The 13,178-nt window shown below is 44.4% G+C and overlaps 1 protein-coding gene across 2 annotated transcripts in view; it reads left to right on the top strand.

The window, feature by feature from the left end:
• The window catches only part of LOC142996744 (complement C3-like), a 78,508-nt gene that overhangs the window by 62,544 nt on the left and 2,786 nt on the right, over positions 1–13,178 (top strand). For both annotated transcript variants that reach the window (XM_076147798.1, XM_076147797.1), the window contains exons 3-35: positions 1,988–2,150; positions 2,375–2,469; positions 2,785–2,873; positions 3,141–3,223; positions 3,331–3,415; positions 3,529–3,631; positions 3,991–4,108; positions 4,229–4,344; positions 4,510–4,653; positions 4,933–5,032; positions 5,140–5,234; positions 5,569–5,760; positions 5,868–6,023; positions 6,159–6,288; positions 6,387–6,455; positions 6,629–6,826; positions 6,915–7,035; positions 7,167–7,258; positions 7,417–7,556; positions 7,733–7,945; positions 8,520–8,583; positions 10,046–10,135; positions 10,238–10,444; positions 10,566–10,647; positions 10,785–10,944; positions 11,057–11,152; positions 11,294–11,444; positions 11,555–11,640; positions 12,036–12,113; positions 12,342–12,497; positions 12,640–12,702; positions 12,786–12,867; positions 13,002–13,050. In XM_076147798.1, the coding sequence (XP_076003913.1) occupies positions 1,988–2,150; positions 2,375–2,469; positions 2,785–2,873; positions 3,141–3,223; positions 3,331–3,415; positions 3,529–3,631; positions 3,991–4,108; positions 4,229–4,344; positions 4,510–4,653; positions 4,933–5,032; positions 5,140–5,234; positions 5,569–5,760; positions 5,868–6,023; positions 6,159–6,288; positions 6,387–6,455; positions 6,629–6,826; positions 6,915–7,035; positions 7,167–7,258; positions 7,417–7,556; positions 7,733–7,945; positions 8,520–8,583; positions 10,046–10,135; positions 10,238–10,444; positions 10,566–10,647; positions 10,785–10,944; positions 11,057–11,152; positions 11,294–11,444; positions 11,555–11,640; positions 12,036–12,113; positions 12,342–12,497; positions 12,640–12,702; positions 12,786–12,867; positions 13,002–13,050 (3,866 nt within the window). The remainder of the gene's footprint in view (positions 1–1,987; positions 2,151–2,374; positions 2,470–2,784; positions 2,874–3,140; positions 3,224–3,330; positions 3,416–3,528; positions 3,632–3,990; positions 4,109–4,228; positions 4,345–4,509; positions 4,654–4,932; positions 5,033–5,139; positions 5,235–5,568; positions 5,761–5,867; positions 6,024–6,158; positions 6,289–6,386; positions 6,456–6,628; positions 6,827–6,914; positions 7,036–7,166; positions 7,259–7,416; positions 7,557–7,732; positions 7,946–8,519; positions 8,584–10,045; positions 10,136–10,237; positions 10,445–10,565; positions 10,648–10,784; positions 10,945–11,056; positions 11,153–11,293; positions 11,445–11,554; positions 11,641–12,035; positions 12,114–12,341; positions 12,498–12,639; positions 12,703–12,785; positions 12,868–13,001; positions 13,051–13,178) is intronic.

Genomic DNA, 13,178 nt, shown 5'->3' on the forward strand with positions numbered 1-13,178 from the left:
ATCTTCCTTCCATCACCCCCCAGCAGTCCTGTCTCTACCACCCTCTCCATCTTCTCCCTCCCCACCTCCCTCTTTGTCCCAATTTTCTCCCCTCTCTGCCAAGGAGGTCCTTCAGCTCATCACATTTAGCCGCCCCACCACCTGCTCTCTTGACGATGTCCCCTCCTCTCTCCTTCAGTCTGCTGCACCGGATCTTCTTCCCTAACTGACCCACCTCATCAACACGTCTCTGGCTTCTGGCTCTTTCCCCTCTGCTTTCAAGACTGCTAGAGTCACTCCGCTTCTAAAGAAACCAACTCTTGACCCTTCAGACATCAAGAACTACAGACCGGTATCCCTTCTACCCTTCCTATCTAAAACTCTTGAACGTGCTGTCTTCAATCAACTGTCCCTGTACCTCCACCAGAACAACCTTTTGGACCCCCACCAGTCCGGCTTCAAGGTGGGCCACTCGACCGAGACGGCCCTCCTGGCAGTGACCGAGTCACTCCAAACTGCTTGAGCAAACTCTCTCTCCTCTGTCCTGATTCTCCTATGCCTGTCTGCAGCATTTGACACGGTGAACCACCAGATCCTTCTCTCTACCCTGGAGGGGATGGGTGTCTCTGGCTCTGCGCTCTCCATGTTCGCGTTCTACCTGACAGGTCGCTCCTACCAGGTAACACTGAGAGGTTCTGTTTCGAAGCAACGTAGGCTCACCACTGGAGTTCAGCAAGGTTCGGTCTTGGGCCCTCTTCTTTTCTCCCTCTATACAACATCTCTTGGTTCTGTTATCCACTCCCATAACTTCTCCTACCACTGCTATGCTGATGACACCCAGCTGATTCTGTCATTTCCTCCTTCTGACACCCAAGTGGAGACGCGCATCGCTGCTTGCCTGGCAGACATCTCGGGGTGGATGTCAAGGCACCTCTTGAAGCTCAACCTGGACAAGACTGAGATGGTGTTTCTCCCGGGGAAGGGCTGCCCGCACCGAGACCTGGCCATCACCATAGATGACTCCGTGGTGACGTCTACTCGGACTGCGAGGAATCTGGGTGTGACCCTGGACGACCAGCTGTCGTTCTCGGCAAACATCGTTTCGGTGACGCGTTCCTGCAGATTCCTCCTCTACAACATCCGGAGGATTCGTCCCTTCCTCACCGACAAGGCAGCGCAGGTGCTGATCCAGGCTAGTGTCATCTCCCGCCTGGACTACTGCAACTCCCTCCTTGCTGGCGCCCGGCTTACGCCATCAGACCTCTGGAGCTCGTCCAGAAAGCTGCTGCTCGTCTGGTGTTCAACCTCCCCAAGTTCTCCCACACAACTTGCCTTCTCCGTTCTCTACACTGGCTCCCTGTAGCTGCTCGCATCCAGTTTAAGACTCTGGTGCTAGCCTACAGGGCAGTGAAAGGAACAGCTCCTTCATACCTCCAGGCTATGGTCAAGCCCTACACCCCCGGCCGACCACTTCGCACTGCTGCCTCCAGGTGGCTGGCTGCCCCGGCACTCAGCGGCCCCTGCTTGCGATCGACGCGGTCACGGCTTTTCACTGTTCTGGCACCTCAGTGGTGGAATGATCTCCCGACTGATGTCAGGACAGCGGAGTCGCTGCCCATCTTTCGCCGCAGGCTGAAGACCCATCTCTTCAGGAAACACTACCCGGATCATCCCTCTTAGGACATCACCTATTCTGTCCTAGCTCTTCTGATGCTCTTGTCTTCTAATCTGTCATTTCTAATTTGTCCTTTTTTCTCATTCATCATAGTACCTAACTTATTGCACTTCTACTCTAGCTCTAGTAATGCTCTTAGATGTTAGTTTTGGAAGGAAATGCGCTAACGATTTCTTGTGACCTGAAGTTCTTTTATCTACCTTTGTTGAACGCACTTATTGTAAGTCGCTTTGGATAAAAGCATCTGCTAAATGACCGTAATGTAATGTAATGTAATATATTTGTATCCATAAATATAGATGATATAAACTCTGTTGTTCATACTGGCTTCAGATCCCTACTGCAGACTTCAGTAAGGATCCCAACAGGAAGCAGTATGTGTACTTGCAAGCTCAGTTTCCTGATCGACTGCTGGAGACGGTGGCTTTAGTTTCCTTCCAGTCTGGCTACATTTTCATCCAGACCGACAAGACCATCTACACCCCCAACACAAAAGGTTTGGTCGTCACATGCCACTATTTTGGACTTAATGTAACATTTATCTATTATTTACATTAGTTTACAAGATATTTGACTACCTTTCTGTTTGAGGAGTGATACTTTGTGGTTGTTCTTTACCTCGACCCCTGTTACACTGCATGGTTGCCTCCAACAATACAAATAACCCCTGTATGTTACTGCTAAATGGGTTTTTAAAAGTCCAAATCTACTTGGTTACAGTCTATTACAGGATGTTTGCAGTGACACCACTCATGGAGCCTGTGCAGACGGTGGAAAACAGCCAAACTGAGGCTTCCATTGCCATTGAGCTTGTGGTACTGTATCATTTATAAGCACATTGTATACATCCATCGCATAGATATACAGTATATCCTCTTCTCATATACAGTATTTCAGTGCACATGGATTTTAAATAGGATATCGTCTTCATCTTCATGTTAACACTCAAGCTGGGAAAGGACCCAAGGCACCTGGAAAAGTCTTTCAGTCAAAAGTCAAAACACGTGTCATCTGAGGAGCTAATGACACAGATATTTCACAGAACAGAATGACGATTAGATCAAACTTGTTTTGAAATTGATGAGGTGGTCAAGTGGTGGATATGATTGTTCAATGTTTCTTATTTTCAGACCCCGGACGGCATCATTTTACCATTTGAGCGTGCCTCTCTGAAATCAGGCATCCACAGTGGAGACTATCAAATCCCTGAGATCGCCAGGTGGGTTTTATTCGACTTGATTTGATCTTTTTTATGTATCCGGCATTTCAAGGCAGGCGTTGAAGGTTTTTCTCTTTAGCCCGTTTGGTCTAAATGTACACGCCATTAAGTTTGAATGATATTTTAATCCAACTTAATGGGTGTCAGTCTTGCTCATTTCAGGAGTATTTTACTTCTTTCTATTTCTATTTCTAATTTACCCTCTCTCTCTCTTTTTGTTTCTCTTTCTCACTGTGTGTGTGTGTGTGTGTGTGTGTGTGTATTTAGTCTTGGACTGTGGACTTTAGTTGCCAAATTCCCCAACAATCCACAGCAGAGCTTCTCTGCAGAGTTTGAGGTTAAAGAATACGGTGAGTCAGAAAAGATACACTTTTAAAATGGGAACATAATTAATATGATCCACTTCAAACAGTAAGTTATCAATCATTTAGTTAACTAAAAACATTCACTATTTCAGTGCTGCCCAGTTTTGAGGTCAAACTGACGGCGAAACACTTCTTCTATGTGGACAGCCCAGACCTTGCCGTCAACATTCAAGCTACGTATGTGAAGGTTTTAATTTTTTGGATTGGAACAGAGGGGAAATTTGAAATACAAAGTAAAGTGAAATGTCTGTTTGGATTCTCATTTGGATTGCTTTATGGTGTGGTTTCAGCTACCTGTTTGGTGAGCCGGTGGATGGTGAAGCCTATGTGGTATTTGGTTTTGTGGATCAGGAGCAAAAGAAGAGCTTTCCCGGCTCTCTACAGAGAACACAGGTCAGCGTGTTGTCATACTTATCTATTGGTCTGTTAACGGGTCAATCTGTTAAAACACTTTCCTGGTCGATCATTTAGCTGTTATCATCTTATCTGTAGTTACTGCAGCCGATTGTTCCATTCAGACGTTCTATGCTACCAGGTGATTAGGTACACCTGAGCAATCCAGGGCAACAGAAACATTATAAGCTTGTTGTTGTTGTTCCAGCGGCTGTATTGTTCACATGTAATAGGGATATTTAGAGTTAAACCACTCTGACTTTGCAATAAGCAATTCACATCAACCTAACAAAGAGATACAGCGCAATGTAAATGTAAACCTTAAAATTTTAAAGTTACTACTTTTATGATGGCATTAGGTCACGAGAGGTGAAAGTGATGTCACACTGAAGAGGGAGCACATCACACAGACCTTTAACATCCAGGAGCTGGTGGGGAAGTCCATATATGTAGCTGTCAGTGTGCTGACAGAAAACGGTGAGAAGAGAGAGTGTGTGTGTTTGTACAGTTATTATGAGATTCATGTGGATGTTTCCAATGGTGTGTGAATTATTTTGGAATTGGTGTGATGGTCATCGTGTGTGTATCTTCTCACAGGTGGTGAAATGGTGGAAGCAGAGATGAGAGGGATCCAGATTGTCACGTCACCTTACACTATCCACTTCAAGAAAACACCCAAATACTTCAAACCCGGAATGTCCTTTAATGTTGCGGTGGGTAACTTCTTTTCCCCTCAGGTCATCTATGAAGAATGAAATGCTCACTTTAAGGAAATGATGAATAGACGTGAAAAATATTAATCCAAGAACAAACTCAGATCACGTAAATCTAAATGCACACACATAAGGTGTAAGCATCTGTTTGTGTCCCGTTGCCAGGTTGAAGTTCTGAATCCCGATGAAAGTCCGGCAAATGGCATCCCAGTGTTGGTGGAACCAGGCAACGTGCAGGGCTTCACTGCAGCTAACGGCTTGGCCAAGCTCACCATCAACACACGCACAGGAGGAAACCTGGAAATCACTGTAAGTCTAAACAACTGCTGCTTGAGAATTAACTTTAACATAACCTGCTGTGGTGCTTTCTTACATGTTTTTTCCCCTAAAAGTATTTCTGTGAGTACACATGCAGAGGTACATCACCTAACGTGTGTGTGTGTGTGTGTGTGTGTGTGTGTGTGTGTGTGTGTGTGTGTGTGTGTGTGTGTGTGTGTGTGTGTGTGTGTGTGTGTGTGTGTGTGTGTGTGTGTGTGTGTGTGTGTGTGTGTGTGTGTGTGTGTGTGTGTGTGTGTGTGTGTGTCTCAGGCAAAGACCAATGATCCAGGCATTTCTCTTGAAAGGCAAGCCTTGGCCAGAATGACAGCTCAACCATATGCCACTACTAACAACAACTACATCCACATAGGTAACGTCTTCTCATAACACGAGACGGTCAAGTCCGTCAGTGACGGCAGAGGTGTTGCATGATGTATCTTCATCTCCTGGTGCTCATAGTGGATTTCATCATTGCAGGGGTGGATACAGCTGAGGTGGAGGTGAATGACAACTTGAAAATCTCCCTCACCGTCAGTATGCCGCAAAATATAAATCATGACATCACATATCTGGTGAGTAATGTTTTTTATCTTATTTGTGCATGCGTGCGTGCGTGCGTGCGTGCGTGCGTGCGTGCGTGCGTGCGTGCGTGCGTGCGTGCGTGCGTGCGTGCGTGCGTGCTAGTGTGTGTGTGTGTGTGTGTGTATGAACTTTCTTAACAAACAAGGAAAGCAGGAAAAATGCACATCGTGCATCACAAGAGCCACATACATCAAATCAGAAGAAAAATTAATGATCGTTGGAACGATGGTGGAATGGTTTTCACATGATAAATCAGGTCATGATGTTTACATTATTAACATGATAAATGTTTTCATGTAAATAAGTTCTGCCGTGTCATTCCAGATCCTGAGCAGAGGTCAGCTAATTAGTCACGGCCGATACAACAGAAGAGGTGAAGTGGTGATTTCCCTCATTGTTCCCATTACCAAAGACATGCTGCCATCCTTCCGCATCGTCGCCTACTACCACACGGCTGCCAACAGTATGGTATCCGACTCTGTTTGGGTGGATGTGAAGGACTCCTGCATGGGCTCGGTGAGACACAACACCACAACATTCAAACACAATCTGAATCTCTGTTATATGTTTGTAATGTTCTCCAATACAAATTGTTTTGTTGTTGCCGCCTCTCCCTCCTCTAGTTGACACTGGAGCCCACCAGGGCTGCTAATTCCTATGAACCTCGCAAGATGTTGGGTCTCAAGATCACTGGAGATCCAAATGCCGTTGTAGGACTGGTGGCAGTGGACAAAGGTGTATTCGTCCTAAACAATAAGCACCGTCTCACCCAGAAAAAGGCATGTTCTCTGCATCAGCCTGTATCTCCACATGATCATTCTTAATTACTGTGTGTAATTAAAGTCCCGTATGTCATTTTAGAATGGTACTGATCCTGTAGGTTTGTCTGTTTGTTTTGCTTGTGTGTCTGTCAGGTGTGGGACACAGTGGAGAAGTATGACACAGGCTGCACACCAGGTGGAGGACGAGACAACATGGGTGTGTTCTTTGATGCTGGACTGATATTTCAGTCAAGCACAGCAGCTGGGACCCCCTACAGACAGGGTGAGATGCTGTTCCATTAGCATAAAGCATTTTGAGACACATTTGTTGTAGAAACATGCTATAAATAAAGTTCAATTGTTATGAATCATTCTTTTCAGAGTTGAAGTGTCCTGCTTCCAGCAGGAGGAAACGAGCCACCACCTTATTGGAAGTGACAACCAGCCTTGGTAAGAGTTACAGTTCAAATGTTACAGTCCATCTATCTCGTGTCTTCTCTTTGAGTATATTTCTCGAAATATCATAAGACTTACACAAGACTTTACAGGATTTGATTTGGAGGCCCCTGTGTCTCATCTTTTCCCTGTGTCTCTTTCCACTCCATCCTCCTCACCCCTTCCAGCAAGTCAATTCGAAGACAAATTAATACGCTCTTGTTGTGTGGACGGCATGAAGGACATTCCATTATCATACGACTGTGACCGTCGCTCCGAGTACATTACTGACGGTGCGGCCTGTATTGCGGCCTTCGTAAAATGCTGCAAGGCGCTGGAGGGTCAGCGGGCCGAGGCAAAGCACGACAAACTCATTCTGGCTCGCAGTAAGACTCAGGGGAGATGGGTGCTTTGGTTCACGTTTGCACATGCTTCAACTGTCTCCTGGTAACTTTCTTAAATGTGCACCTGCAGGTGAGGACGATGACAACAGCTTCATGGACAGCAATGACATTGTTTCTCGTACGCAGTTTCCGGAAAGTTGGTTGTGGACAGATGTACGGCTGCCTCCTTGCCCTGGAAACTCACAGCAGTGGTAAAGCAGCTGTAGCCAATATGCATGCACACACACACATATATACACACACACACACACACATAACACACACGCCACTCATGCCACCTTGAAGCTTTTTTCTCTAAATGTCACACCTTTCTTTGTTTCAGTCGCACCACCACACCAGTTGTGAAAAACGCCCCGTTGCTTGACTCAATCACAACCTGGCAATTCATTGGCATTAGTTTGTCTCCAACTCGTGGTGAGGGTTACGTTTTGTTGCACAAATCCAATTCTCTTCACCTGATGAACTCCCACTTGTGTGTCATGTGCTTTTTGTGTCCTTTTACGTTATTTAACTTTCACTTCTTGCCTCTCTCCTTCTTTGTCCTCCTCTGTTTTCCTCCTTTTACCTTGAAGGTATCTGTGTGGCTGAACCATTAGAGGTGATCGTCAGGAAGGACTTCTTCATTGATCTCAGGCTGCCATACTCAGCTGTGCGTGGAGAGCAGCTGGAAGTGAAGGCAATCCTACATAACTACAACGATGATCAGATTACTGTAAGTCTGGCTTTTCCAGGTGACAATCTTCTTCACTGTTTGCGCAATTGGTGTATATTCAAACTTGATTTCAGCATTTGTCTGCAAACAATTACTCCTGCTGTTATCATGAGGAATGGAGGGATCTTTAATCTCTTGCACCCATTCTTCTGTTCCACCTTCACTCGCTTTTCCAGGCGCGTGTGGATTTGATTGAGAAGCCGCATGTGTGCAGTGCAGCGTCTAAGCGTGGCCGATACCGTCAAGAGGTCAGAATTGGACCCATGACTACACGATCTGTCTCCTTCGTCATTATTCCGATGAAGGAGGGTCAATATGAGGTTGAGGTGAAAGCAGCTGTAAAAGACTCCTCAGTGCATGACGGAATCATGAAGATGCTGCTGGTGGTGGTAAGAAAAAAACTAAATTTCATCAAGGTGATGTTTGATATTTGGTGAAGACAAGGAGTCGAGGTGTAAGTTAATTTTGGAAATGAAGATAATTATCTCAGTTTTGACCTTATTTAGTTGAAGGAAATCCTGGCCCATCCAGTCACTGACTTGCTCAGGATCATTGTTATGGTGACAGAGTTTCACAGATTTGAGTTTCAGCCACATAACCATGATAAGAGATATTGTTTGGCATAGCTGGAGACTGTAGAGCCTGAATAGAGGCGGTCCAAGGATTGAACCTTGGGGGACTCCATACGTCACTTTAGAAACCTTTGATACACTGTTGCCAATTGAAACAAAATAGTTCCTGTCTTGTAAATCTGACTTGAATCAATAACCTGTCCTAAAGTATTGAGAGGTGCGGCAATGCAGCACTAAGATCCAATAACACCACTATAGATTTGGTGTTATTACTCTTGGGTACACAGGTATTGTCACACAAATAGCACTCATCTGGTACAGATAAATAGAAAGCAGTTCACTATGTTTGCACATTGTTGTGATTTCTGATCTCGTGCGGTTGTGTTTCCAGCCTGAGGGTGTACTGATGAAAGAGCCAAAGACTATAATCCTGGACCCTGTGAAACATGGTGTCGGTAAGATAACTAGTCGTGTAGCTGGTCTTGGTGTTAAATTAAATAAAATACAAATAATAAAAATATTAATAACTTCAATAAATTAAAGTCCTCGGGGAACCACCTCTTGTTTGTAAGGGGACACAGGTAGCAGATAATTGACCTAAGCCTTAAAGACTAAATAAATATTAATTATCAATTACGATTGTCAAATTAATTAATTAATTGATTTAATGGTAATAATAATCTGGAAGGGTGATTCTTGGTGTGCATAGAGGCTAAGATCATACAATATTCAAAGCAAGCAATTTCAGACACTTGTTGTTATAATATGAAAGGATTCATTAACTAACAATAATAACTAAAAGTCATTACGGTGTGTGCGTGTGTAAGTGTGTGTGCATATGTGTGTTTGTCAGAGATTATGTACAGGAAGAGGGCGAAGTTATAAACACATGTGTATGGGAGGAGTCCCAGGGTCAAGGTTCATTACTAAGATGGCGGCTTCACTCCTGATTTAGCCTATGAGAGAACATGTGTGTGTGTCTTAACACCACAGGGGGGTTATCACATAAGAGGTGCAGAGAGAGAGAGAGGGAGAGGAAGCATGCAGGTTCTGTGCTAAAAAGCACGGTTAGAAAACTAACTTACTTAGAACACAATAGCAGAAATATTCAACATAGCAAATACAGTATTCCATACAGTGTATTTATCTACTTAGATCTTAATCTGATTTAAAATCTTAATCTGCCCAAACATCAAAGCCTTACTTAATAGAATCACGTTTATTTTGTGATTCTCTGTAGCATCGATTGGACAGCTGGGCTGAGGGTCCGCTGGGTCAATGATTTGTCTGTTGTAGTGACCTTTGCTCCAAGTCTTCTGTTCAGGGCTTGAAGAAGTTGGAAAGTTGCCTTGTAGGAGAAAAAGGGATAATACTTGCTTGGTTCACAAGTTGAGTCACGGTCAGACAATCTTTGAAAGCAAACGGAGGCACAAGCCTTGGAAGTTTGGTGTTCACTGGAAAAATCCAGAGTTGGGGTTCTTCCTCTTCCTTACTGCTTGGGCTGGGCTGGAGAGAGTTCTGGGTTCACCGGATTAGAGCATCCAGGGCAAGATTTAGGTCTCTTTACTGCCTTGAGTTTGGCCGGAGAGAACTTCTGGATGGACCTGGTGGGCTTTTTATACTACAAATGACCTCTCAAGCAAGGGCTAAACTTTTGACCAATGACGCTGAGTCTATGACATCTTCACATCAAGGTGTGAAAAGGGGGTTGATCCACTACCACTCTGGGTTGTGGTCTTCTTGTTTTGTGAACAAAGGATTCCGTGCTTTATCAGTCAGCCATGTGGGGAAAGGCTTCAAAAATGTGTTGTAGGCCTCACATATTTTACACCCTCAAACTATGTATGCCCCAACACTGTATGACAAAACAAGTAAAGTCATAGTTTTCATTTGCTAATCTGCTCTCTCTCAATGTAGATGGAACACAAGAGGTCATAATCAACAACTTAATTCCCAAGAATGATGTAGTTCCAAACACACCGACCAGCTCACAGATTTCTGTAACAGGTGAGATACAGTACATCTTCATATTTTGTGTAGCATCTGAAATGTAAATGTTGGAAGAGATAAATCTCCATCCTCCAAATCTGCATGTGTGTGTGTTTACAGGACAAGAGAATATAGGTCCACTGGTAGAGAATGCCATTAGTGGTAAATCTATGGGTACACTGATCTATCAGCCATCAGGCTGTGGAGAGCAGAACATGATCCACATGACGCTGCCTGTCATTGCCACAACATATTTGGACAAAACCAACAAGTGGGAAGAAGTAGGCCTTCAGAAACGCAATGAAGCCATCCAACACATCAACCATGGTAAGCACATTTACACACTTAGTTTCACAGGTTTCAGTTTTGTTGAGACGACCAGTGTAAAGGCTTCCTCAAACTGGCTAATGGATAACACTGGGTGCATAATGTGTCTCTGTGACTCCAGGCTACCAGAACCAACTGGCCTACCGTCAGAAAGATGGCTCCTTTTCTGCATGGCCCACAGGCAAAAGTAGAGGTAGCACCTGGTGAGGCATCCCAACATGCATTTACTCACAAAAATGTTTGCACGTTCACCATTTACTTTTTGGATTCTGAGAAAAGGTCATGATCCTCCTCTCGTCTCCTCTCCTCTCCTCATCTCTTCTCTCCTCTCCTGTCCAAGGTTGACCGCCTATGTTGCCAAGGTTTTTGCGATGGCCAATAGTCTGGAGGCCGTGCCTAATAATATGATATGCGATGCCATCAAATTTCTGATTCTTCACACGCAGCGGCCTGATGGTGTGTTCCATGAAGTTGGAACCGTGTTCAGTGGAGGGATGCTAGTATGTGCACTGAATTAAAGACAATGATTCATTTTGGTGCCACATGATGGTGGATAAATGAGTAAATGATAATGACAAATAATGGCACTGACATATGTGTGTTCATGTATAGGGTGACGTACGTGGCACAGATTCAGATGCATCCATGACAGCCTTCTGCCTCATTGCTATGCAGGAGGCACGCACATTATGTGCTGCCACTGTCAATGTAAGTATCTCACCCACATCCATAGTTTTCTCTTAATATCTCAGTACTATCACCTTTGTTAAAAACTACGTCATTATTCATCTCAATTATTTATCCTCTTATCATTTTGTGTTCCACCTCATGCTTTTTGTTTCTGTGCAGAGTCTTCCAGGTAGTATAGACAAAGCAGTGACCTACCTAGAGACGCGTCTTCCCACCCTCACCAACCCATATGCGGTTGCCATGACATCATATGCCCTTGCTAATGCAGACAAACTGAACCGGAACATCCTGTATAGATTTGTACACCCAGGTATTTGTCCATAGGAAGTCTATTGAAATTAATTGTGGATTGAAGACTGCATTCATTGATCACTGTGATGTGCGTGCGCGTGTGTGTGCTTGCACTCATGTGTTCATCAGACCTCAACCGCTGGCCCACGCCTAAGGGACATATTTTCACACTGGAGGCCACAGCTTATGCTCTTCTGGCTCTGGTCAGGGCCAAGGTGAGCATGTCGCACCGCTGTGTGTTTCATCAGAAATGATTAACGAATGAAAAGGGTGGAAGGTTGATGAAAACATATTGCAAAATTGAACAGTGATTTCAATACACATTATCAGTCTGGGTAACACATCACATTGAACATCATGTATTGTGGACGTGTCTTTCTGATCAGATATGCTACTGGACAATTGGTTGCACCTATTGGTATAGTGTACATAGGATAAATATTGGTGTACTTCTTTTGAGGACAATTCACAAAAACATCATACACTGTGTCTCTTTTTCACAATGTTGATAAATCGTGGTAGTTATGCTGGTCTTTCCCAGGTTCGCTTTGAGTCATCCTGTTACATAAACCTACAGTGTTGACCTCTTCCTTGTCGTTCATTAATAAAGGCCTTTGAGGATGCCAAACCTGTAGTCAGATGGTTTAACACACAGAAGAAGTCGGGTGGAGGATATGGATCAACACAGGTAGCACACACTCACTCTAAACTCTCTCTCTCTCTCTCTCTCTCTCTCTCTCTCTCTCTCTCTCTCTCTCTCTCTCTCTCTCTCTCTCTCTCTCTGTCTCTCGTCTTTACCTTCTCTCTCAGTACATTTATGTCTTTCTGGCACTTTGGTCAGGCGCTACCTCACGGTTTTCTCTCGCTCTTCTCTTTCTTGCTTTCTCCTGCTTGCTTTCTCTTTCTCTCTCTTCAGGCAACCATCATGGTGTACCAGGCAGTAGCTGAGTATTGGGCTAATGCTCAGGAGCCAGATTATGATCTGAAGGTGGACATCTTACTGCCTGGCAGGGCACGGCCTGACAAGTATTCCTTCACCAGGGATAACCACTACACGACTAGAACATCTAAGGTGAGAACATCTCACATCTTCTTCTTCTCTGTCTCAACCACACACACACACACACACACACACACACACACACACACACACACACACACACATATTATCTTGACTTGACTTGATCTCTGTGCACATGTTCAAACATCAACAGATCAACGATATAAACCAGGATGTGAGAGTGACGGCCACAGGAACGGGTGAAGCAACACTAACAGTGAGCATTGTGCATTGTTGATGCATTACCTTACACTTCGAGGTCAATGTATTAATTAACACACACTTTCGTCTGTGTGACAGTTGGTGTCACTGTATTATGCAATCCCTAAAGAGAAGGAGAGCGACTGTCAGAGGTACAGCATGACTGTGGAACTGCTCCCAGGTGAATAAAGCCCTCATTATTGTCTATGTTTGTTTCTTGCTTCTCGTATTTGTCTTTTCTGGGTCAAAAACACCCAACCAAATCAGATTCAGATACTGTTCTCCTCAATTTCCTTTTTTTTCTCGACTCTTTAGTGAAGATGGACGAGGATGACAAGATATACAAGCTGAGAATAGAAGTTTTGTAAGTGCAGTAAATGCAAGTGGTCACACCGATCAGCACCTGCTTTCTCACACACACACACACACACACACACACACACACACACACACACACACACACACACACACACACACACACACACACACACA

Source organism: Genypterus blacodes, unplaced genomic scaffold (assembly GCF_046128005.1).
Source record: "Genypterus blacodes isolate CSIRO-AG114 ecotype Tasmania unplaced genomic scaffold, CSIRO-AGI_Gbla_v1 ptg000039l_1, whole genome shotgun sequence".
Taxonomy (NCBI): Eukaryota; Metazoa; Chordata; class Actinopteri; order Ophidiiformes; family Ophidiidae; genus Genypterus; species Genypterus blacodes.